At 44.1% G+C, this 26,334-nt stretch overlaps 1 protein-coding gene across 2 annotated transcripts in view; it reads right to left on the reverse strand.

Moving 5' to 3' along the window:
* The window catches only part of LOC139422752 (integrin alpha-1-like), an 86,005-nt gene that overhangs the window by 19,013 nt on the left and 40,658 nt on the right, over nt 1-26,334 (reverse strand). Inside the window, exons 3-17 of one of the 2 annotated variants that reach the window (XM_071174073.1) lie at nt 25,885-25,997; nt 24,346-24,434; nt 21,687-21,801; nt 19,815-19,942; nt 15,386-15,534; nt 14,821-14,971; nt 13,297-13,471; nt 12,866-12,939; nt 10,979-11,123; nt 6,906-7,048; nt 4,100-4,243; nt 2,675-2,935; nt 2,389-2,519; nt 926-1,101; nt 569-714 (exon numbers count right to left, since the gene is read on the reverse strand). In XM_071174073.1, coding sequence (XP_071030174.1) covers nt 569-714; nt 926-1,101; nt 2,389-2,519; nt 2,675-2,935; nt 4,100-4,243; nt 6,906-7,048; nt 10,979-11,123; nt 12,866-12,939; nt 13,297-13,471; nt 14,821-14,971; nt 15,386-15,534; nt 19,815-19,942; nt 21,687-21,801; nt 24,346-24,434; nt 25,885-25,997 — 2,140 coding nt within the window. The remainder of the gene's footprint in view (nt 1-568; nt 715-925; nt 1,102-2,388; nt 2,520-2,674; nt 2,936-4,099; nt 4,244-6,905; nt 7,049-10,978; nt 11,124-12,865; nt 12,940-13,296; nt 13,472-14,820; nt 14,972-15,385; nt 15,535-19,814; nt 19,943-21,686; nt 21,802-24,345; nt 24,435-25,884; nt 25,998-26,334) is intronic. The other variant, XM_071174074.1, reaches the window with a different exon arrangement.

Genomic DNA, 26,334 nt, shown 5'->3' on the forward strand with positions numbered 1-26,334 from the left:
AGATGCTTTTCCTTTGATCAAGGGAAGGAGATCTGTCTCCACTTTCATGTTAAGAGCTTTCCTACCATGAATCAATACCAGAGCAACTTGGCCTCCTACTGTACATCCATCCAATACATTCACTGGCCAGTCTACTGAGATACTAATAGCCATTTAGCCTGGTCCCAGGCTTTATGCTGTCTTGCCTATCAACTCCTATGGTCATTGTCATGCCAAACATAAGAGTTGGCTATACAGCACAAACCAATCTGGGGCCAGGCTTTCTCTGATGCAATCATAATGTAAATGAAACCCATATCCCCTCTCCGGTTCAAACTCTGGGGCCAGTAACACATTCAACTGTGTTCTACTAGTATGTAAGAGTTTTTCTATGGGGCCGTTCTCTCGCTCGCTCTCTCTCTCTTTCTCTCTGCCTCTCTCTGCCTCTCTATGCTTCTCATGTCTCTCTCTCTCTGTCTGTCTGTCTCTCGCTCTCTTTCTTCCTCTCTCTCTCCGCCCCCTCTCTATCTCACCCTCCTCTCTTCCTCTCTCCATGTTGACCAGGCTGATTGAGGAATGATTTACTTGCCTTCATGGCAAAGGAATGTTCCAGACACAGAGCATCTATGATGTTGGCGGTGACCTGGACCTTCCTCTCACTCTTCTCGTCAGGGTTGACAAACGCTGCCCTCGACTTTGCCCTCAGAGAGTCCAGAGTCAGGTTGTACTTAATGGCTGAAACACAACAAACACCAAATCTGGTAAGTTTCCCATAATTCCCAGATTTTCCAGAAATCCTGGAGAAAAGATTGTCTGGTTTACAGTTGATATTTTACTCCTTTAGTAGATGCTCTTATCCAGAGTCAGTTACAATCATTGCATTTAATTGAAGTGTTTACACTGTAAACATTCAAACATACTGGAAGTGTGTTTATCAGACTCTCACCTGTGCCCAAGTTAGTGTGGTCCTTCTCAGACTTGACACTGTAACTAAAGCAGACCCTGGTCTTCACACACACGGTGGCTCTCTCACCCAGCACACAGTCTTCAGAGGGCTGCTGTAGGTTGATCTTGTTTGGGTCAAAGGTCATGTTGGCATAAAGCTCAGCAACATCCTTGGACCTGGATGACAAACAACAGAAATTCAGAAACTTGTAACTGGCATGTGAAACTGTTACAATAATCAATGAACTGTGAATGAAACAATTTTTTATTTATTTTTTATCTACAAAAATATAAAGAGGAGAAGCCAAAATGATATAGCTATAGTTCTTTATACAGTAATCCTCAAAATCAAATTCATTTATAATGTAAAGATGTGTGCAAGCCCTCTATAAACCACGTCGACGGCCATGGCGGCTCCACAAAAGGATCCATAGCCAAGTTATACAGTGCCTTCGGAAAGTATTCAGACCCCAAAAGGATCCATAGCCAAGTTATACAGTGCCTTCGGAAAGTATTCAGACCCCAAAAGGATCCATAGCCAAGTTATACAGTGCCTTCGGAAAGTATTCAGACCCCAAAAGGATCCATAGCCAAGTTATACAGTGCCTTCGGAAAGTATTCAGACCCCAAAAGGATCCATAGCCAAGTTATACAGTGCCTTCGGAAAGTATTCAGACCCCAAAAGGATCCATAGCCAAGTTATACAGTGCCTTCGGAAAGTATTCAGACCCCAAAAGGATCCATAGCCAAGTTATACAGTGCATTCGGAAAGTATTCAGACCCCAAAAGGATCCATAGCCAAGTTATACAGTGCCTTCGGAAAGTATTCAGACCCCAAAAGGATCCATAGCCAAGTTATACAGTGCATTTGGAAAGTATTCAGACCCCAAAAGGATCCATAGCCAAGTTATACAGTGTATTCGGAAAGTATTCAGACCCCTTGAATTAATCCATATTTTGTTACATTACAGCCTTATTCTAAAATGGATTAAATCAAGAGCCCAGGAGGAAGGGCTGCCAAATCATGTTTTAGGAGCTTTGCCTCCTGGGAGTTGGAGTTTTTCCACATAGCCCTGGTCGGCCTTGGTCAGCTAGGCCTGTTCCAGCTGAAACTGAGTGGGCGCATCCCTGGCTGGGGTCCCTGTGGTATGAAATGTTGGCTCAACTCCAGAAGAGAAGAGAAAGAGAGGACAGGACAGGCTCCATGAGAGAAGAGGAGGAACAGGGGTTTGAACAAGGAGAGGAAGGTTTTGTGGGTTCAAATCCTGAAAGGGACACAGCTGTATAAACCAAAGTGACAGTCTTTGATAGATGAGATAATGTTATAATAATAAAGTTTTGTGAGATGATATTTGAGATTACTGCTATTACTAATAGTTGAAGTGGAGTGTGTGTGTGTGTGTGAATGTGTGTGTGGGTGCATGCGTGTGTTTGATACTGAACGCTGAGGCACTAAACACTCACCAGAACAGAGAAGCCCCTCCCAGCCCTCCGATGGTAATGTCTATAATTCCGTCTCCGTTCAGATCCATGACTCCGTGGATCGACTGGCCAAAGAACTTAGTCTTCACCCCGTCTCCAGGGCCTGGGATACGCTGAAACCACACCAGCACACACATTCAGAAGGCTAACATTAACGACTCTCACTTTTACTGTATACTCTTAATACTGTAATATTGCAATCTTACTGTAATTTACTGTAATATTACTGTAGAACAGTCAGAGAACACATGGTCTTGTCTTTCTTTACCTGCACATATTTTTCCTTGATGGTCTTCTTGGCTCCATGGTAGACGTAGACTGCCCCTTTGTGGTCGTTCTCCAGTGGCGCCCCGATGGCCACGTCCCGGTTCCCGTCCAGGTCTAGGTCACTGACCTCTGCGATGGCGGTGCCGAAGCGGGCGCCACACGGGCCGCTGATGTTGACGATGGTGCAACCGTTGGAGTGGGCCGAGGTACAACACGTCTGGTTGTCTGGCTTCAGCGTAGTCTGGTGCTCAAATAGGCCCTTCTAGGTAGGAAGGGAGGGAGATGGAGAGACAGAGGGGGGGATAGAGAGATGTTGAGTAACAGATAGATGTTTGGTGCACATCCTTCGACTGCTGTGTCTCTGTCCCTTCATACTATAACACACAGAGATATAATTCAGCTTGGCCCCTAAAACCCTCACAAACTTTTACAGATGTACAATTGAGAGCATGCTGTTGGACTGTATCCCCGCCTGGTAAGGCAACTGCAGACTTTTAAAAAGCCATCACTAGCCAGCTGCCACTCGGTTACTCAACCCTGCACCTTAGAGGCTGCTGCCCTATATACATAGACATAGAATCACTGGTCACTTTAATAATGTTTACATACTGTTTTACTCATTTCATATGTATATACTGTATTCAATGCCACTCCGACATTGCTCATCCTAATATTTACATATTTCTTAATACTTATTTTACTTTTATATTTGTGTGTATTGTTGTGAATTGTTAGATAATACTGCACTGTTGGAGGTAGGAACACAAGCATTTCACTACACCCACAATATCATCTGCTACATATATGTATGAGACCAATAAACTTTGATTTGATTTTAATTGTATTTCTATGATAACACACATACCCCCAAAGTGCACCAACAATATAGTAGTAAAGTTAGATAGTAATAGTTACATTAATGATATGACTGTTTGAACATTATTTACTACTTGTCCCAGACCTGCTGTTTTCAACTCTCCAGAGACAGCAGGAGCGGTAGAGATACTCTCAATGATCGACTATGAAAAGCCAACTGACATTTACTCCTGAAGTGCTGACTTGCTGCACCCTCGACAACTACTGAGATTATTATTATTTGACCATGCTGGTAATTTATGAACTTTTGAACATCTTGGCCATGTTCTGTTATAATCTCCACCTGGCACAGCCAGAAGAGGACTGGCCACCCCTCATAGCCTGGTTCCTCTCTAGGTTTCTTCCCAGGTTTTGGCCTTTCTATGGAGTTTTTCCGAGCCACAGTGCTTCTAAACCTGCATTGCTTGCTGTTTGGGGTTATAGGCTGGGTTTCTGTACAACGCTTTGTGACATCAGCTGATGTAAGAAGGGCTTTATAAATACATTTGACTGATTGATTGATTGATTGATTGATGAATCAGGTCAACTACACACACAGTACACCACACACCTCATTGAGTTTGTAGACGTACACCTGTCCCTGTTCCTCCCTCTCTGGGCCCATGAACATAGGAGCTCCCACCAGCAGGATGTCTGTGTAGGAGTCCTGGTCAACATCCACCGTCTGGAGCACGCTGCCAAAGTAGGATCCAATCTACAGGAGATAAACAGAGGTCAAAGTAGGCGACAATCTACAGGAGGTAAACAGAGGTCAAAGTAGGATCCAATCTACAGGAGATAAACAGAGGTCAAAGTAGGATCCAATCTACAGGAGACAGACAGATATCTCCTGTAGATTGTCTCCTACTTTGACCTCTGTCTGAAACAGAGGTCAAAGTAGGAGACAATCTACAGGAGACAGACAGAGGTCAAAGTAAGAGCCAATCTACAGGAGATAAACAGAGGTCAAAGTAGGAGACAATCTACAGGAGGTAAACAGAGGTCAAAGTAGGCGACAATCTACAGGAGGTAAACAGAGGTCAAAGTAGGATCCAATCTACAGGAGATAAACAGAGGTCAAAGTAGGATCCAATCTACAGGAGACAGACAGATATCTCCTGTAGATTGTCTCCTACTTTGACCTCTGTCTGAAACAGAGGTCAAAGTAGGAGACAATCTACAGGAGACAGACAGAGGTCAAAGTAGGAGCCAATCTACAGGAGATAAACAGAGGTCAAAGTAGGAGACAATCTACAGGAGGTAAACAGAGGTCAAAGTAGGAGACAATCTACAGGAGATAAACAGAGGTCAAAGTAGGCGACAATCTACAGGAGGTAAACAGAGGTCAAAGTAGGAGACAATCTACAGGAGATAAACAGAGGTCAAAGTAGGAGACAATCTACAGGAGACAGACAGAGGTCAAAGTAGGAGCCAATCTACAGGAGATAAACAGAGGTCAAAGTAGGAGACAATCTACAGGAGACAGACAGATATCTCCTGTAGATTGTCTCCTACTTTGACCTCTGTCTGAAACAGAGGTCAAAGTAGGAGACAATTTACAGGAGACAGACAGAGGTCAAAGTAGGAGCCAATCTACAGGAGATAAACAGGTCAAAGTAGGAGACAATCTACAGGAGACAGACAGAGGTCAAAGTAGGAGACAATCTACAGGAGACAGACAGAGGTCAAAGTAGGAGCCAATCTACAGGAGATAAACATAGGTCTAAGTAGGAAACAATCTACAGGAGACAGACGGAGGTCAAAGTAGGAGACAATCTACAGGAGATAAACAGGTCAAAGTAGGAGACAATCTACAGGAGACAGACAGAGGTCAAAGTAGGAGACAATCTACAGGAGACAGACAGAGGTCAAAGTAGGAGACAATCTACAGGAGACAGACGGAGGTCAAAGTAGGAGACAATCTACAGGAGATAAACAGGTCAAAGTAGGAGACAATCTACAGGAGACAGACAGAGGTCAAAGTAGGAGACAATCTACAGGAGATAAACAGGTCAAAGTAGGAGACAATCTACAGGAGACAGACAGAGGTCAAAGTAGGAGACAATCTACAGGAGACAGACAGAGGTCAAAGTAGGAGACAATCTACAGGAGACAGACGGAGGTCAAAGTAGGAGACAATCTACAGGAGATAAACAGGTCAAAGTAGGAGACAATCTACAGGAGACAGACAGAGGTCAAAGTAGGAGACAATCTACAGGAGATAAACAGGTCAAAGTAGGAGACAATCTACAGGAGACAGACAGAGGTCAAAGTAGGAGACAATCTACAGGAGATAAACAGAGGTCAAAGTAGGAGACAATCTACAGGAGACAGACGGAGGTCACACTACGTTATAATCACTCAGCCTGAAATAGAAACGCGGTAGGAGCTCATGCTTTAATTTAATGAAGCAATAATGTCAGAGGGGATGTGGTATATGGTATATACACTGAGTGTACAAAACATTAAGAACACCTGCTCTTTCCATAGACCAGGTGCAACTCAATATTAGGAAGGTGTTCCTAATGTTTGGTATACTCAGTGTGTATACGATGCAACGTGGAGTCAATCAAATGTATTTGTAAAGCCCTTTTTACATCAGCCAATGTCTATACGGTGCTATACAGAAACCCAGCTTAAAACCCTAAACAGCAAGCAATGCAGATGTATAAGAACGGTGGTTTGGAAAAACTCCCAAGAAAGGCCGGAACCTAAGAAGAAACCAGGCTCTGAAGGGTGGCCAGTCCTCTTCTGGAGTGCCTGGACACAGCCCTTAGCCATGGTATATTGTCTCATATACCACAGCTTTAAGCCACTCAGCATCCAGGGCTTGAACAACCCAGTTTATAATATAACTAGGCAAGTCAGTTAAGTTAATTCTTATTTACAATGACTGCATACCCCAGCCAAATCTGGACAACACTGGGCCAATTGTGCACTGCTCTATGGGACTCCAAATCACAGCCAGATGTGATACAACCTAGATTTGAAACAGGGACTATAGTGACACCTCTTGCACTGAGATACAGTGCCTTAGACCACTGCACCACTCAGGAGCCCACTATAATCTTAACCTCTACTGAATCTCAAACTAAAGTAGAAACACGGTATGAGCTCATGCCTTGACATCAGGGACCTAATCTGAATTTTACGCTTTCAAATACAATTAGGGACCTAATTTCAGTATTTCAGTGCATTTCTATCTAATGTATACGAATTATGTCCTCAACCAGGAGACAGTTGGTTACAGAATGTATAGTCTCTTCCCACACTGCGGTGTCTAACCTTAACCCATGAGTTTGGCAAAGCAACCTACATAATGTAAAGATGTGTGTTATGATGATGGTGAAAGATTGATGAATGACAACTGAACACACCTGCTCTCCTTTCAGTACTTGTGTGACTGTGATGATTTCCCCATCCAGTTTGTAGACGATGACTCTGCCTGTGTGGTTGTACCGCGGTGCTCCTGTGATGTATAATTCACCATTAGGCGTTGATGCTGACTGTACGGCATAACCTGCAGGGAGGGCAGACACACACACATATTAGAGCAGTTCATGATCACAGCTTAAGGACAGAGCATGTCCCTATTAGTGGGTTATTTTAGTACGTCTTCCTCCTGGTATTAGTTCACTTTAGTCTCATTGTTAAGAGGATGTGACCTTGGGACTATAAGGTTCTATGTGCGCAAACCATAGTTCTGAGATATTGAGCATACATGTTTTCACATACCAGATCTTAGAACTGTTTTGTTGTGAATTCATTTTTATTAACCCATTAAGGTCCTCACCTAAAGTGCAGAGTATCAAAATCCTGAGACATTTGTAAATCCGTTTTTTTTTTCGGGGGGTGTAATCGCAGATAGATCCTTATGGCTCTGAAATGTCAATCTGGGTTGAGCCATATGGTTCTGTTTGACACTTCTGAATTAGACATGTCTGTTTTCAAGAAAACTGTAGCTATTTGAATAAAGAAATTATAGAATAACACTATTTTACCACGATAGAGTCAGAACACATCATCGAATACATAAATAAATGCATTATGATCATCAGACAAATTACTGTTATCACTGAACAACGATGTGACAACAGGGAGATGGCAAAGACGTGTTCTGATTGGTCCGTCTGTATTTGTTCAGGCTTGTGATTGGATTGCAGATAAAAACTTATAGCGCCAAGTTCAAATGGGTTTATGCAGACAGGACTTTCTAGTAAAAAAAATATTTTATCTTAAAATGTACTTTCAAAAATCTAACTCCACAGATATGCATCTCAAGATCAATTATAGGTGACTAACACATTTTTTGCCAATAATGTCAGCTAGAATCTTATAGTCCCAAGGTCTCGAGGAAGCAGTAAAACATTGAAGAACAGAGAGGAGTGTGTGTGTGTGGTGTGGTGTGGTGTGGTGTGGTGTGGTGTGGTGTGGTGTGGTGTGGTGTGGTGTGGTGTGGTGTGGTGTGGTGTGGTGTGGTGTGGTGTGTGTGTGTGTGTGTGTGTGTGTGTGTGTGTGTGTGTGTGTGTGTGTGTGTGTGTGTGTGTGTGTGTGTGTGTGTGTGCGTGCGTGGTGTGGTGTGGTGTGGTGTGGTGTGGTGTGTGTGTGTGTGTGTGTGTCACAGTGTGTGTGTGGTTCATTCTCTGAGCACTGTACCGAAGAGTTTTTAATGATCTGCTGTAACTCTGCCAGTGTTTGAGTTTGTCTGAAATGAACAATCACACAGATTGTTCTCGATGACACTTTTATTAAATCCTATTATTCTTGAATCCCTCACAGCGTCTTCACTGTGGTCCACTGCCCCCTGTGCCCCCTACTGCTGGTCAGGTGTATTTATTTGAATGATAGGTATGATGTGAAATGAATAGATTGCATGTTAAGGTCAAAATGTGAAATGAATATGGTTGATTTTTAAGGTCAGGGAGAAGTGCAGTGAATAGGGCCACTTTTTAGGACGTCAATATAAATGAATGTATTTATTTTAATTTTGTCTTGCCTTTTAATCATTATATGTTATTGTTTTAACCATCGAGGACCAGTTTGGAAACAAGCATTTTAATTAATACTTTTAATTGATGTCCTCTGGGTCCACATTGTACATTTTGTTGTATCGGTTTGTTACCCAAAGTCAATTCAATTCAATTCAATTCAGAAAGAACGAGTGGGTGAGGTGTGCTACTGTTAACCCTGTGTGTCTGTTATTTCAGTTAAAGTATAAGCATGTCAGCATCCCAAAAGCCCCCCTTTTCCCTATATAGTGCACTACACTTGACTAGGGCCCATAGCGCTCTGGTCAAAAGTAGAGCAATATAAATGTAACAGGATGCCTTATGGGATCCATGTCTCTGTCTATTTCAGAGTAATGGTGCTGGACCTGTGCTGTTTATACAGGAGCTGGGAGGCACTAAGGACTTGGACCACTGTCCAGTTTCCAGTGCCAGTACAGGTTGTCATTGGACCACTGTCCAGTTTCCAGTGCCAGTACAGGTTGTCATTGGACCACTGTCCAGTTCCCAGTGCCAGTACAGATTGTCATTGGACCACTGTCCAGTTTCCAGTGCCAGTACAGGTTGTCATTGGACCACTGTCCAGTTTCCAGTGCCAGTACAGGTTGTCATTGGACCACTGTCCAGTTCCCAGTGCCAGTACAGGTTGTCATTGGACCACTGTCCAGTTTCCAGTGCCAGTACAGGTTGTCATTGGACCACTGTCCAGTTCCCAGTGCCAGTACAGGTTGTCATTGGACCACTGTCCAGTTTCCAGTGCCAGTACAGGTTGTCATTGGACCACTGTCCAGTTTCCAGTGCCAGTACAGGTTGTCATTGGGCCACTGTCCAGTTTCCAGTGCCAGTACAGGTTGTCTTATAAATATAAATAAATATAAAACACAGTAGATCTATACTCTTAACCTACACAGAAAGTACTAAAGTAACAGAGGACAAGGCAAGAATCAAACCATAAAAACAGACATGTATGGTGCAAAAAATAAAAAGGTAAATAAATACAATGTAATCCATCTGGGTGGTTTGCCTGGTCTGGACTCACCCATGTACCCTGCCAGGCTGTGTGTGGGTGTGTGCGCATGTCTGGTCTGGACTGATATGTACTCACCCACGTACCCTGCCAGGCTGTGTGTGTGTGTGTGTGCGCATGTCTGGTCTGGACTCACCCATGTACCCTGCCAGGCTGTGTTTGTGTGTGTGCGCATGTCTGGTCTGGACTCACCCATGTACCCTGCCAGGCTGTGTGTGTGTGTGCGCATGTCTGGTCTGGACTCACCCACGTACCCTGCCAGGCTGTGTGTGTGTGCGCATGTCTGGTCTGGACTGATATGTACTCACCCACGTACCCTGCCAGGCTGTGTGTGTGTGTGCATGTCTGGTCTGGTCTGGACCCACCCACGTACCCTGCCAGGCTGTGTGTGTGTGCGCATGTCTGGTCTGGTCTGGACCCACCCATGTACCCTGCCAGGCTGTGTGTGTGTGTGCATGTCTGGTCTGGTCTGGACCCACCCACGTACCCTGCCAGGCTGTGTGTGTGTGCGCATGTCTGGTCTGGTCTGGACCCACCCATGTACCCTGCCAGGCTGTGTGTGTGTGTGCATGTCTGGTCTGGTCTGGTCTGGACCCACCCACGTACCCTGCCAGGCTGTGTGTGTGTGTGCATGTCTGGACTGATATGTACTCACCCACGTACCCTGCCAGGCTGTGTGTGTGTGTGCATGTCTGGTCTGGTCTGGACCCACCCACGCACCCTGCCAGGCTGTGTGTGTGTGCGCATGTCTGGTCTGGTCTGGACCCACCCATGTACCCTGCCAGGCTGTGTGTGTGTGTGCATGTCTGGTCTGGTCTGGACCCACCCACGTACCCTGCCAGGCTGTGTGTGTGTGTGCATGTCTGGTCTGGTCTGGACCCACCCACGTACCCTGCCAGGCTGTGTGTGTGTGTGCATGTCTGGTCTGGTCTGGACCCACCCATGTACCCTGCCAGGCTGTGTGTGTGTGTGCGCATGTCTGGTCTCGTCTGGACCCACCCACGTACCCTGCCAGGCGGTGTGTGGGTGTGCATGTCTGGTCTGGACTGATATGTACTCACCCACGTACCCTGCCAGGCTGTGTGTGGGTGCGCATGTCTGGTCTGGTCTGGACCCACCCATGTACCCTGCCAGGCTGTGTGTGTGTGTGCATGTCTGGTCTGGTCTGGACCCACCCATGTACCCTGCCAGGCTGTGTGTGTGTGTGCATGTCTGGTCTGGTCTGGACCCACCCACGTACCCTGCCAGGCTGTGTGTGTGTGTGTGCATGTCTGGACTGATATGTACTCACCCACGTACCCTGCCAGGCTGTGTGTGTGTGCGCATGTCTGGTCTGGACTGATATGTACTCACCCACGTACCCTGCCAGGCTGTGTGTGTGTGTGCGCATGTCTGGTCTGGACTGATATGTACTTACCCACGTACCCTGCCAGGCCCTCCTTCCTTTCATCCAGGGGGTCTTGGAAGTCTGCGTTTAGAGGAACCACGGTACCCTGGTTGGTATGCATCACTACTGTCCCGTTCCACTCATACGCCCCCACAGCACCCAGCATCACACCCTCCTACGAAAGAGAGAATTTGTGAATTAATCAATGAATGCCTTTTTATTTAACAAATGTAAAATACATACTGAGTAGCCACACATGTGAGTACAACAATAAAGTCAGATACAACACTCAATAAAGTCAGATAAGACAACTTATTTCCATTGTGGTCCTCGTTATTAGACAGGCAACAGAATGACAAGTGCATAGAGATACTAGGCAGCTCATCTCCTGTCTTTGTAATGGCGTCTTCTGTGACAGCATTGGCAGCGCCATTGAGGGCCTCTATCCAACTCTATGGGACAGCTATGCTACAGCACAGGAAACATGAAGAGATCCCACAGGAAGTGGAAAAGTCTTAGTGGAGTAGAGCTAAATGGGTCCAGAGTCACAATACGCCGTGTCAAGAAGACTCTGTTGCAGTAGATACAGGGTAAAGTATTTCACAAGAGGGAGATGTTCTTCGAGTATGAGTGAGACTGGGGTTGGACACAGGGCTTACGATAAGTGCAATGGGATCTTTAGTGACCACAGAGATTCAGGACACCCATTTAACATCCCATCTGAAAGACAGCACCCTACCTAGGGCACCGTCCCCAATCACTGGCCTGGGGCATTGGGATTTTTTTCTAGACCAGAGGAAAGAGTGCCTCCTACCGGCGCTCCAACACCACTTCCAGCAGCATCTGGTCTCCCATCCAGGGACCAACCTTGCTTAACTTCAGAGGCAAGCCAGCAGTGGGATGCAGGGTGGTATGCTGCTGGCCCTGTATGTCTGGGTCTATAAACATTGCGTAAGTGATTTGAGGCATGGGCAGGGGAGGAGAATACAGGGGAGGAAAGGTCAGGAGCCCTGATACAGCTTCAGCTGGGAGTGACGGTGTTTATACTAGGTGACGTAGGAGGAGGGGGAGTGAGAGAGACAGAAACAGGGAGGAAGAGGGGGGGGGGAGAGATAGGGAGAGAGACAGGAGGAGACAGAGGGAGATAGATAGAGCCAGAGGGAGAAAAAGAGAGAGAGAGAGCGACGCTGACTCAGGAGGACTGGAGGAGAGCATGTTTGCTCACACTCTGATGTTTGGACATCATCTCACAGAAAATACATATATTTTTTAGTTCTTCCCTCTCTTCCCCCATCGCACAGCACAGGTCTCTCTGGGCTGAGAGAGAAAAGAGGGTCCTTACGTCTCCAGAACATTTGTTGGATCACAGTGAAACAGGGATAGATGAGATGATGAATGACAGATAACACAACACACACCATCATTCTGTACTGTATCTGACTGGGGGAGATCAGTGGGCAGTCACACATTCACAAACATGTGATCTCCTATAAACTGATCCCCATGGTAATATGCTGCACCCTTTAGCCCAGTTGACAAGTAGGAGTTAATACACTATTAAAATAAAGTCTTTTGAAATATATATTTTTTTTATAAATTCTTGCAACTATTGCCTCCGGGTGTTTTGGTTTTTGGGAAAGAAGAGTTGCATATTTTAAAACCCTTTTTATTTGAACAGTGTAGGGCAGTGGAGTGCAGGGGTGGAACCAGGAGAAGAGGTGTGGGCACTGAAACTATCCTGGATTACAGTTAGAGTCAGTATGACTTAGTTAGTAGGACAGAGGAAAGGAAAGCAGAGATAGAAACAGACTTACTTTAGAGGTGTGGGCACTAAATCCAGCCTGGATTACAGTTAGAGTCAGTATGAGTTAGTTAGTAGGACAGAGGAAAGGAAAGCAGAGATAGAAACAGACTTACTTTGGAGGTGTGGGCACTAAATCCAGCCTGGGACATCTCCATCTCAAAAGACGAGGTGTAGTTACCTGACGTTGCTGTGGAAAGACATTCACATTGATCGGTTATTACATTATTACATGGTCTTGTTATCACAATGGGTATTAAAGACCATGTAGAGATGATATGAATCTGGTCAATTTCTCTGATCAATTTCACCAGTATTTAGATCTGTAGCGAGGAGGAAATCTAGTGTTGAGGTTAGCATTGCTACTGCCTTCCTGAGGCTTCAAGTACTGTCGCCCTGACCCAGAAATGCCTTAGCTTTTTGGGTCAGTAGTATTGATGGTGCTTATTGAATGATGATCTGCTATAGTGAGTAGGTGAGAATAAACACTGCCATTTTTATCACCGAATTCAAACATAGAATGTGATTAATGAGGGAGTCATCCTACCCTCCAAGGCAAAGATCCTGCTGCCCAGGGCGTCTACGATGTTCAGCAAGGCAAACTCATCCGACACGTTGAAGAAGTGATCTCCCACAGGATCGCTGGAGATCGACTGGATCTCCTCAATGAATTTCTTCACCTCCTTGATGCTTCTGTTGTTCCTGTTGTAATCACCAAGCACCTAAAAAAAATATTTATGTTTTATTTATCTAAACCTTTATTTATTTAGCCTACATTTAAATGACGATATCAAGTCTGAGAAACAGTACTTAATATATACTGAGTATACAAACATTAAGAACACCTGCTCTTTCCATGACATGACAGACTGACCAGGTGAATCCAGGTGAAAGCTATGATCGCTATGACATGACAGACTGACCAGGTGAATCCAGGTGAAAGCTATGATCGCTATGACATGACAGACTGACCAGGTGAATCCAGGTGAAAGCCATGATCGCTTATTGATGTCACTTGTTAAATCCACCAATCAGTGTAGATGAAGGGAAGGAGGCAGGTTAAAGAAGGATTTCTTAGCCTTGAGACAATTGAGTCATGGATTGTGTATGTGTGCCAATCAGAGGGTGAATGGGCAAGACAAAATATTTAAGTGTCTTTAAACGAGGTATGGCATTTTTTTATTTATTTAACTAGGCAAGTCAGTTAAGAACAAATTCTTATTTACAATGACGGCCTACACCGGCCAAACCCGGACAACGCTGGGCCAATTGTGTGCCGCCCTATGGGACTCCCAATCATGACCGGTTGTGATACAGTCTGGATTCAAACCAGGGTGTATGTAGTGATGCCTCTAGCACTGAGATGCAGTTCCTTAGACCGCTGCGCTACTCGGGAGCCCACTCGGGTATTAAGTGCCAGTCGCACCGGTTTGTGTCAAGAACTGAAACGCTGCTGTTTTTCACGCTCAACAGTCTCCTGTGTGTATCAAGAATGGTCCACCACCCAAAGGACATCCAGCCAACTTGACCCAACTTTGGGAAGCATTGGAGTCAACATGGGCCAGTATTCCTGTGGAACACTTGTAGAGTCCATGCCCTGATGAACTGAGGCTGTTCTGAGGGCAAAAGGAGAGGGGTGCTACTCAATATTAGGAAGGTGTTCCTAATGTTTGGTATACTCAGTGTACAGAATGTGGTCCATGTAAGAAACAGAACCTGAACCCATAACCCTGGTCCTGCCTCGGCTGGAAATATTCCCAGTTAGAGAATTCCCTTCCTGCTTATTCTCTCCTGATTCCAAGAAGCCTCCAACCAGGATTTCTGGAAAACTTGGGCATTTTGGGAAAGTTTTGCAACCCTTATCCTGCCTGCACCAAGCTAGTGAACCATCTAACCTAGGTGAAGGATTGTGTGTTTATTTGAAGTATGTGAAAGGACCTGGATGTGAGCTTGTCCTGACTACAAGGTCTGTTACAGCTCTGCTCTCACTGAGGTGAGGAATACGATGGATGAGGTATTGTGGTTATTGAGGTATTATGGCCTTACACTTTTGAGATGGCCTCATACTCACAGCGATACCGAACCTCTCGATATCGTCCTCCTCACATTCTTTGATGACCTTGTCGAGGTTATAAAAGTCATGTGACTCTCCGTCCGTCACAATTATCATGACCTTCTTGACCCCCGGCCGCGCCCCTCGCTCCACAGTGAAGGCCTCTTTCCTGAAGGGACAACAGGGTCGATCAGAGGTCAAATGTCAAAGGTCATGGCATAAGTAGTGACATCCCTGTGATCATGAGATGTGGAAAATAGCATTTTACATCAGATCTAGTAACACAAAGGAAAGAGTGTGTTTCCGCGTTCAGGACACACAAATCATTAGGCATTCAAATATTTAATTTAATTGTATCTCTATGATGCAAACACCCATTAATTCTAGACATTAAGAGAGAGCAACACCTTGAAAATACTTCATTCATTTTCACTCACTTCACACACTGTACAAGAAATAGACATACTTAATTAACTGATAGGAACATTCCACTCAACTGAACTCAATTCAATGAAGTGGAATTGAAATGAATTGATTAGGACTAAAGTGTACCAGACACCCCTGGTTTACTGTTGTACTGTACCTTGCAGTGTCAATTCCCAGGGCGGTCATAGTCTTGAAACCTGTTTGCTGGGGAAGTTTCGCCACTTTGGCTAGGAGGGATTGAGTGGTATCAAACTGGCTGAGGTTGACATTGTGAGTGACTTCCTCTCCATACGACACAATGCCCACCTGGAACAGAAATCTTATATTCAGACAGACGGACACTCACTCAAATACTCATCTCATCTTACTCACTCTCTTCCCTTCAACCTCCTTTACCCTCCTCTCACTCTCTTCCCTTCAACCTCCTTTACCCTCATCTCACTCTCTTCCCTTCAACCTTCTTTACCCTCATCTCACTCTTTCCAATTCAACTCCTTTACCCTCATCTCACTCTCTTCCCTTCAACCTCCTTTACCCTCCTCTCACTCTTTCCAATTCAACCACCTTTACCCTCATTTCACTCTCTCTAATTCAACCTCCTTTACCCACATCTCACTCTCTCTAATTCAACCTCCTTTACCCTCATCTCACTCTTTCCAATTCAACCACCTTTACCCTCATTTCACTCTCTCTAATTCAACCTCCTTTACCCACATCTCACTCTCTTCCCTTCATCCTCCTTTACCCTCATTTCACTCTCCTCACTTCATCCCCCTTTACCCTCATCTCACTCTCTCTAATTCATCCTCCTTTACCCACATCTCACTCTCTCTAATTCAACCTCCTTTACCCTCATCTCACTCTCTCTAATTCAACCTCCTTTACCCTCATCTCACTCTCTCTAATTCATCCTCCTTTACCCTCATCTCACTCTCTCTAATTCAACCTCCTTTACCCTCATCTCACTCTCTCTAATTCAACCTCCTTTACCCACATCTCACTCTCTCTAATTCAACCTCCTTTACCCTCATCTCACTCTCTCTAATTCAACCTCCTTTACCCACATCTCACTCTCTTCCCTTCATCCTCCTTTACCCTCATTTCACTCTCCTCACTTCATCCCCCTTTACCCTCATCTCACTCTCTCTAATTCATCCTCCTTTACTCTCATCTCACTCTCTCTAATTCAACCTCCTTTACCCACATCTCACTCTCTCTCATTCAACCTCCTTTACCCACATCTCACTCTCTCTAATTCAACTCCTTTACCCACATCTCACTCTCTCTAATTCATCCTCCTTTACCCACATCTCACTCTCTTCCGTTTAACCTCCTTTACCCTCAACTCACTCTCTTCCCTTCATCCTCCTTTACCCTCATCTCACTCTCTCTAATTCAACCTCCTTTACCCACATCTCACTCTCTCTCATTCAACCTCCTTTACCCACATCTCACTCTCTCTAATTCAACTCCTTTACCCACATCTCACTCTCTCTAATTCAACCTCCTTTACCCACATCTCACTCTCTTCCCTTCATCCTCCTTTACCCTCATTTCACTCTCCTCACTTCATCCCCCTTTACCCTCATCTCACTCTCTCTAATTCATCCTCCTTTACCCACATCTCACTCTCTTCCGTTTAACCTCCTTTACCCTCATCTCACTCTCTTCCCTTCATCCTCCTTTACCCTCATCTCACTCGCTCTAATTCAACCTCCTTTACCCACATCTCACTCTCTCTCATTCAACCTCCTTTACCCACATCTCACTCTCTCTAATTCAACTCCTTTACCCACATCTCACTCTCTCTAATTCATCCTCCTTTACCCACATCTCACTCTATTCCCTTCAACCTCCTTTACCCTCATCTCACTCTCTTCCCTTCATCCTCCTTTACCCTCATCTCACTCTCTCTAATTCAACCTCCTTTACCCACATCTCACTCTCTCTAATTCAACCTCCTTTACCCACATCTCACTCTCTCCAATTCCCTCTTTTCTAACTGTCCCTTCCTGTGACACACTCCAATGCTCCGAGACAGTCTGGTAAGGGAGGATATGTGGTTTGGTCTGGTGATTCTAATGTGATGTCATTCTCTTTTTAAAGCAGGGAGGATACTTATCCGGCCATGGAATATGTGATCTACAAAGGGAGAACTTCATAGGACAATATTTTCCAGCGCCGCACAGAGGAAAATGGTTATTTCACCATTAAACTAAACCACTGTGAACCAGCTCCTCTCCAGGGTCTGGGGTATTCTGAAGAGGAATCTCGACATAATGCCCTTGGACATTGAACTATTAACAGTATGGATGATGATTTAACAGTGGTTATTGTGAGACTAATGAACAATGACTGTAATGAATAGTTTAATAATCATAGAACTCAAAATCAAGACCGTGACACACTACGCTGTTAAATAATGACAAGATAGTGAATTGCATCAGTAGAACGTGACGACCCAGTTTATCAGTAGAATGTGACGACCCAGTTTATCAGTGGGATGTGACGACCCAGTTTATCAGTGGGATGTGACGACTCAGTTTATCAGTGGAATGTGACGACCCAGTTTATCAGTAGAATGTGACGACCCAGTTTATCAGTGGAATGTGATGACCCAGTTTATCAGTAGAATGTGACGACCCAGTTCATCAGTGGAATGTGACGACCCAGTTTATCAGTGGAATGTGACGACCCAGTTTATCAGTAGAATGTGACGACCCAGTTTATCAGTGGAATGTGACGACCCAGTTTATCAGTGGAATGTGACGACCCAGTTTATCAGTAGAATGTGACGACCCAGTTTATCAGTGGAATGTGACGACCCAGTTTATCAGTAGAATGTGACGACCCAGTTTATCAGTGGAATGTGACGACCCAGTTTATCAGTGGAATGTGATGACCCAGTTTATCAGTAGAATGTGACGACCCAGTTTATCAGTGGAATGTTATGACCCAGTTTATCAGCGGAATGTGACGACCCAGTTTATCAGCAGAATTTGACGACCCAGTTTTTACAGTGGAATGTGACGACCCAGTTTATCAGTAGAATGTGATGACCCAGTTTATCAGCAGATTGTGATGACCCAGTTTATCAGCAGGATGTGATGACCCAGTTTATCAGCAGAATGTGACGACCCAGTTTATCAGTAGAATGTGACGACCCAGTTTATCAGTAGAATGTGACGACCCAGTTTATCAGTAGAACGTGACGACCCAGTTTATCAGTAGAATGTGACGACCCAGTTTATCAGTAGAACGTTATGACCCAGTTTATCAGTAGAATGTGACGACCCACTTTATCAGCGGAATGTGACGACCCAGTTTATCAGCAGAAAGTGATGACCCAGTTTATCAGCAGAATGTGACGACCCAGTTTATCAGTAGAATGTGACGGCCCAGTTTATCAGTAGAATGTGATGACCCAGTTTATCAGTAGAATGTGACGACCCAGTTTATCAGTAAATGTGACGACCCAGTTTATCAGTAGAATGTGACGGCCCAGTTTATCAGTAGAATATGATGACCCAGTTTATCAGTAGAATGTGACGACCCAGTTTATCAGTAAATGTGACGACCCAGTTTATCAGTAGAATGTGACGACCCAGTTTATCAGTAGACCGTGACGACCCAGTTTATCAGTAGAATGTGACGACCCAGTTTATCAGTAGAATGTGACGACCCAGTTTATCAGTAGAATGTGACGACCCAGTTTATCAGTAGAATGTGACGACCCAGTTTATCAGTAGAATGTGTCGACCCAGTTTATCAGTAGAATGTGACGACCCAGTTTATCAGTAGAATGTGACGACCCAGTTTATCAGTAGAATGTGACGACCCAGTTTATCAGTAGAATGTGATGACCCAGTTTATGAGGTTGATGACCCAGTTTATGAGGTTAATGAGCTGGTTGTTTCTTTATATCTTCTCTATTTCCGTCCTCTATTCTCCATTCTATCCTCTATCCCAACCTTCTATTAATCTATTCTCTATTCTATCCTCTAACCAAACCTTCTATCCCTATTTTCTCTATTCAATCCTCTATCCCAACCTTCTATTCCTCTATTCTCTATTCTATCCTCTAACCAAACCTTCTATCCCTCTTTTCTCTATTATATCCTCTATCCTAACCTTCTATCCCTCTATTCTCTATTCTATCCTCTAACCCAACCTTCTATTCCTCTATTCTCTATTCTATCCTCTATCCTAACCTTCTATCCCTCTTTTCTCTATTCTATCGTCTAACCCAACCTTCTATTCCTCTATTCTCTATTCTACCCTCTAACCCAACCTTCTATTCCTCTATTCTCTATTCTATCCTCTATCCTAACCTTCTATTCCTCTATTCTCTATTCTACCCTCTAACCCAACCTTCTATTCCTTTATTCTTTACTCTATTCCCCGATCCTAGCCTTCTATCCCTCTCTCATTCATGGGCCAGAGTAGTTGATACTGGGTTCTTACAGGGTTCTTTGATGAAAATGTTCTACCTGTCTGGAATCATAAATGGTTCTCCTACAGTGACAAAGTGGACCTTCATCTAAGGTGTTACCCATGTGTTCTAGTGTACTGAAAGGAGAAATCACCTGGGACAGTTTAGCTCCAATTTCGATATTCTTCAGAAACTTGACCAGGAAATCAATGATGCTGGTCCAGGGCCAGATACTGTTGGAGCCGTCAAGAACCATGACAATGTCAAGCTCTTTGGCACACTCTGTAATGGGGCAGTTATTATTGGTGTAACACAACCAATATACAGTATCACATATCACATATCACATACAATGTAGAAGTCCGTTAAAGAACATTACATGTGTGTTTTGTACATTATTGTTTAAACTATAGTTGACAACAGTTTTGACAATAAATGCATTAAATAGTTGGCTTGGGCTGTGGAGAGAGATGAAGAGAGGTGGAGAGAGGTAGAGAGAGATGTGGAGAGAGGAGAGAGGTGGAGAGAGGTAGAGAGAGGTGGAGAGAGGAGAGAGGTGGAGAGAGGTGAAGAGAGGTGGAGAGAGGAGGAGTGAGGTGGAGAGAGGTGGAGAGAGGAGGAGAGAGGAGGAGTGAGGTGGAGAGAGGTGGAGAGAGGTAGAGAGGTGAAGAGAGGTGGAGAGAGGTGGAGAGAGGAGGATTGAGGTGGAGAGAGGAGAGAGGTGGAGAGAGGAGAGAGGTGAAGAGAGGGAGAATGCTACAACACAGCTCTCCCATCTAGTCCCTCTAAGACCTGTACAAATATTTTTAACTTATATTTTAAAAGTAATGTAATGGACATGCCTTTTAAGTGGTATGCTGGTATAGATATTGAAACACATTTACAGGCTACATTAGAACCCACTTAGAATTCATGTCCATTACTGTGCCTAAAACTACAGAGTGGTGAGGAGCTGTGGAGTTCACTGTACTGTTACCTTCACACACTGATCCCTCAGTGTGGAGAGAAGACAGAGATGACAACTCACTAAACTCGGTCCTAACTTGGGCATGCATGGGGGAGTTGAGAGACTGGACAGTAGTTTACGCTAAGCGGAATGTTCTTATGTACACAAGTGATGTCTCTCTCTGGCCACGTGGCTCTGAGGTATGGGAATGGAGGAATGGAGAGTGTTGGGGCGGGGTGGAGAGAGATGGTGAGTAGAGGTTTGAGGGATAGTGTTTCTCTGGTCTGTGTTTTATTTATAATTTTTTATTTAACCTTTATTTAACAAGTCAGTTAAAAACTCATTCTTATTTACAATGACGGCCTACCAAAAGGAAAAGGCCTCCTGTGGGGACGGTGGCCTGACTTAGAATTCCTCACAATCAAATGTCGACCGCATTATCTACCAAGGGAATTCTCTTCGATTATAATCACAGCCGTATATATTCCCCCCCAAGCAGACACATCAATGGCCCTGAACGAACTTTATTTGACTTTTTGCAAACTGGAAACCACATATCCTGAGGCTGCATTCATTGTAGCTGGGGATTTTAACAAGGCTAATCTGAAAACAAGACTCCCTAAATTGTAGCAGCATATCGATTGCGCAACCAGGGCTGGTAAAACCAACAACATTAAAATTTGTTCTGTGTTCTGTGCCTTGGGGTGGAGGGATGTTGAGAGGAATAGGGGGTGTAGCAGCAAGGTTGCTCAAGATTGACTTCGAAATTAGACGTACTAAGGACATTGGGAGATGCCTTCAAAACCCGCCACTAGGGGCAGCGTTGAGCGCGATGCAATTACAATCAAGTAGGCTTGGGTTTTGCTAGGGTGCTGCGGATCAGGATGGCGGGTGGGCGTAAGCCGCAAACTCCAGCTCTGAGGGTCATGTGTTTAATAACCCTAACCCAATCCCAAACCTTAACCATTAACTTAACCAATTGGAATGAATGCCTAAACTTAACAGTGTAGTTGTTTCTGTGTGTAAAGGGAGGAGTGTGAGGGGTACTGTCGTCTAGCTAGAGTTAGGGTGAACTTGTACCTTGCACAGCCGGGGCGATGGAGTTGAGCACCTGGAAGGTTGAGCTGACGTTGGTACAGACCCCAGAGATGTATGTCTGCTGACCACACATGTAGCCGTACTGTGGACCACAGGCCTGGAAGACAAGAGCACACACGTGCGCACACACACACTTGTCACGGCGGGATCTGAAACAGGGTTTGCCACAGGAAAAACCTTAACTCTTAGCCCAATAGGAAATGCACACAAACACACACACCGGGTTAAGGTGTTTAATTTGGACTCAAAGTAACTGTCTCTCTGAAGTACATGATCTGATTGGTTAAGAAGACTCTCTAATCAACAGTCCTTATATGAGCAGTGAGGTATAAGCCCAGTAAAAAGGCAGAGAGGAAAGATCTGGTCAGACCCGGGCCTTGTAATTAATCTCTTATAATGTCATTATTATAAATACTCAGACCCATTCATTTAGAGAGAGAGAGAGAGAGAGAAACAGGGAGAGAGAGACAGAGAGAGAGAGAGAGAGAGAGAGAGAGAGAGAGAAACAGGGAGAGAGAGAGAGAGAGAGAGAGAGAGAGAGAGAGAGAGAAACAGGGAGAGAGAGAGAGAGAGAGAGAGAGAGAGAGAGAGAGAGAGAGAGAGAGAGAGAGAGAGAGAGAGAGAAAGACAGAGAGAGAGAGAGAGACAGAGAGAGAGAGAGAGAGAGAGAGAGAGAGATGGGGGTCTGCAATTGCAAACAATATTTGGAAAATGGAATTACTTTAAATACTATAACTCTTCCAGATTATGTTCTTAGTGTTTTCCTACAATTTACTCCCCATATGAGGGATGTAGGAGTTTACAACTCAAACCAGTATTGATGAATCTGTTTTGTTTAACAACCGTACAGTGTGTGTGATATATATGTCAGCTCTACATACAGTAACAACCGTACAGTGTGTGTGATATATATGTCAGCTCTACATACAGTAACAACCGTACAGTGTGTGTGATATACAGTTGAAGTCAGAAGTTTACATACACTTAGGTTGGAGTCATTAAAACTCGTTTTTCAACCACTCCACACATTTCTTGTTAACAAACTATAGTTTTGGCAAGTCGGTTAGGACATCTACTTTGTGCATGACACAAGTAATTTTTACAACAATAGTTTACAGACAGATTATTTCGCTTATAATTCACTGTATCGCAATTTAAGTGGATCAGAAGTTTACATACACTACGTTGACTGTGCCTTTAAACAGCTTGGAAAATTCCAGAAAATTATGGCATGGCTTTAGAAGCTTCTGATAGGCTAAGTGACATCATTTGAGTCAATAGGAGGTGTACCTGTGGATGTATTTCAAGGTCTACCTTCAAACTCAGTGCCTCTTTGCTTGACATCATGGGAAAATCTAAAGAAATCAGCCAAGACCTCAGAAAAAATTGGAGACCTCCACAAGTCTGGTTCATCCTTGGGAGAAATTTCCAAACGCCTGAAGGTATCACGTTCATCTGTACAAACAATAGTACGCAAGTATAATCACTATGGGACCACACAGTCGTCATACCGCTCAGGAAGGAGACTCGTTCTGTCTCCTAGAGCTGAACGTAAAAGTGCAAATCAATCCCAGAACAACAGCAAAGGACCTTGTGGTCTGGGTACAAAAGTATCTATATCCACAGTCAAACAAGTCCTACATCAACATAACCTGAAAGGCCACTCAGCAAGGAAGAAGCTACTGCTCCAAAATCGCCATTAAAAGCCAGACTACGGTTTGCAACTGCACATGGGGACAAAGATCATTCTTTTGGAGAAATGTCATCTAGTCTGACGAAACAAAAATAGAACTGCTTGGCCATAATGACCATCGTTATGTTTGGAGGAAAAAGGGGGAGGCTTGCAAGCCGAAGAACACCATCCCAACCGTGAAGCATGGGGGTGGCAGCATCATGTTGTGGGGGTGCTTTGCTGCAGGAGGGACTGGTGCACTTCACAAAATAGATGGTATCCTGAGGAAGGAAAATTATGTGGATATATTGAAGCAACATCTCAAGACATCAGAACTTAAAGCTTGGTCGCAAATGGACAATGACGTCAAACATACACCCAAAGTTGTGGCAAAACGGCTTAAGGACAACAAAGTCAAAGCCTTGGAGTGGCCATCACAAAGCCCTGACCTCAATCCTATAGAAAATGTGTGGGCAGAACTGAAAAAGTGTGTGCAAGCAAGGAGGCCTACAAAACTGACTCAGTTACACCAGCTCTGTCAGGAGGAATGGGCCAAAATTCACCCAACTTATTGTGGACGGCTTGTGGAAGGCTACCCGAAACGTTTGACCCAAGTTAATCAATTTAAAGGCAATGCTACCAAATACTATTTGAGTGTATGTGAACTTCTGACCCACTGGGAATGTGATGAAAGAAATAAAAGTTGAAATATATCATTCTCTCTACTATTATTCTGACATTTTGCGTTCTTAAAATAAAGTGGGGATCCTAAATGACCTAAGACAGGGAATTTTTACTAGGATTAAATGTCAGGAATTGTGAAAAACTGAGTTTAAATATATTTGGCTAATGTGTATGTAAACCTCCGACTTTATCTGTATATGTCAGCTCTACATACTGTAACAACTGTACAGTCCACTGGCTCTTGCAGTCCAGGGCTGCCATCTACATTGTCACGTGTCCTCTTACCAGAAAGCCTCCTTGAGGGTTGGTAACCAACGTCGTTCCCATGGTCATGTTTTCCTTGACTTCGTGTAAATTAGGAATTGTTGTGTTTTCTGGGAAAATATGGAATAAAGTCAGTGAAAGAAAGAAAAAACAGCTGCTCAAATTCCTGTATAATTTTCCCATAGAAAGACAGACAGACCACCCCTCAAGCCCCTCTTGAATCCCTCCGGACTTCACTTTTAACAATGTGCACTATTGACATGTAGTTATTTATAGGATCGTTCATTACTTGAGCTATGATCTAACTCTACAGTCTTCATATTTTGTTTTCCAGCATAAATACTGTAGTCTGGTAAGAGCATGACTCTAGCTATGCCAGGGTTGTGAGTTTTGATTCCAGCTGGGGTCACAAATACTAAAATGTATGCATGCTCTCAGAAGCCATCAAGCTATAGGACAATACAGCCATTGTAAGACTGACACTGTATATGACCAGATTGTCATGTGGAGGACAGATACCCTTATATCTCTTACAACCTTTAGCAGGTTATACATCAACAATGCATTTTCTACAGATACCAAAACAACAGATAATGTTCATGTTAAATATATAATAAATTATATTATGTATCCCAAATGTAATTGATTAAATTCCATTAAATTGATTTAGTAATCCTAACTAAGCTCAACCCATGGGGCGGTGCACAATTGGCCCAGCGTCGTCCGGGTTAGGTGAGGGTTTGACAGGGGTAGTCCGTCATTGTAAAATAAGAATTTGTTCTTAATTAAGTGACTTTCCTAGTTAAATAAATGTTCAATAAAATAAATAATAAATCTTGCCTGCTGGAATTGAGTCAGTATCAGTGTTGGGGCCAAATCCATTTAATTTCAGTCAATGAAGTTTCATTCCTTAATTGACTTTACTGAAATGGAATTGACCCCAACCTTGTTCAGTATTGAGTCAGCGTCATTAGAAGGCCAGAAGCTGAAGCATAAAGCAGTGGAATGGAGTCATACTGGTTATCTGGTTAGTTAATGATAATACAGTTGAGAGTGGATGAGATGAGACATTAAAATCCTGTTTATGTAGTGTCTTCCTGTTCTGCTGTCGTGCTGCTGTGCTTCACGTCCTGTCCAGCACACTGCCAGGGAAGCAGGGAGTCCCAGACCAGACCAGCACACCATACAATATTAGAGGCTATGCCTTAGATCAGCTAGTGCTGACAACTGGAGGATCAATAACGCAGTATCAATGGCACAAACACACACACGTTTGTGTAACTATCCTTGTGGGGACCAACCCTAACCCTTAACCTAACCCCAAACTTAAACCTAACCCCTAACCCTTACCCTAATTGTAAACCTAACCCTAAGCCTAAAATAGCCTCTTTCCTTGTGGGGACCTGCGAAATGTCCCCAGTTGTCCGAGTTTTCCTTGTTTTACTATACTTGACCTCACAAGGATAGTTAAAACACACGCATGCACGCACGCACGCACGCACGCACACACACACACACACACACACACACACACACACACACACATACACACGTTCTCACCAGGCAGTTCCAGTTTGATACATCTAGGGTTTGGTCCTTGACCCACACGGCATTTGTAGACATCTCCAGTCCGTTTGGCTGGCTGGCCGGCCAGGGGAGAACCAATCAGCACCCTTTAAAGAGAGACAGAGGAGAGAGGTTAGCAGACTATTCCATACCCCAGCCACCATCAATTTGACAGGATATGGTGACATTGTAAGCAACAACTGATCAGTTGGTTTTGGTTTTCTCACTAACAAAACACTATAAGAAAACGTATCTGAAAAAGTGCAGTGGAAAGTATACATTTGAACAGTTAGGCCTACCATGTTTACTCATTACTTTGTTTACATGTTCTGAGTGAGTAACCCACACTCTGCGTTGCAATACAGCTTGTTAGCTGAGTGCGATAACAAACTCCAGCTGGGCTTGGTTCTCTCTCAGAAATCTTTTGAGTAGGATACGAGTCTA

This window comes from Oncorhynchus clarkii, chromosome 12 (genome assembly GCF_045791955.1).
Source record: "Oncorhynchus clarkii lewisi isolate Uvic-CL-2024 chromosome 12, UVic_Ocla_1.0, whole genome shotgun sequence".
In the NCBI taxonomy this organism is placed as follows: domain Eukaryota; kingdom Metazoa; phylum Chordata; class Actinopteri; order Salmoniformes; family Salmonidae; genus Oncorhynchus; species Oncorhynchus clarkii.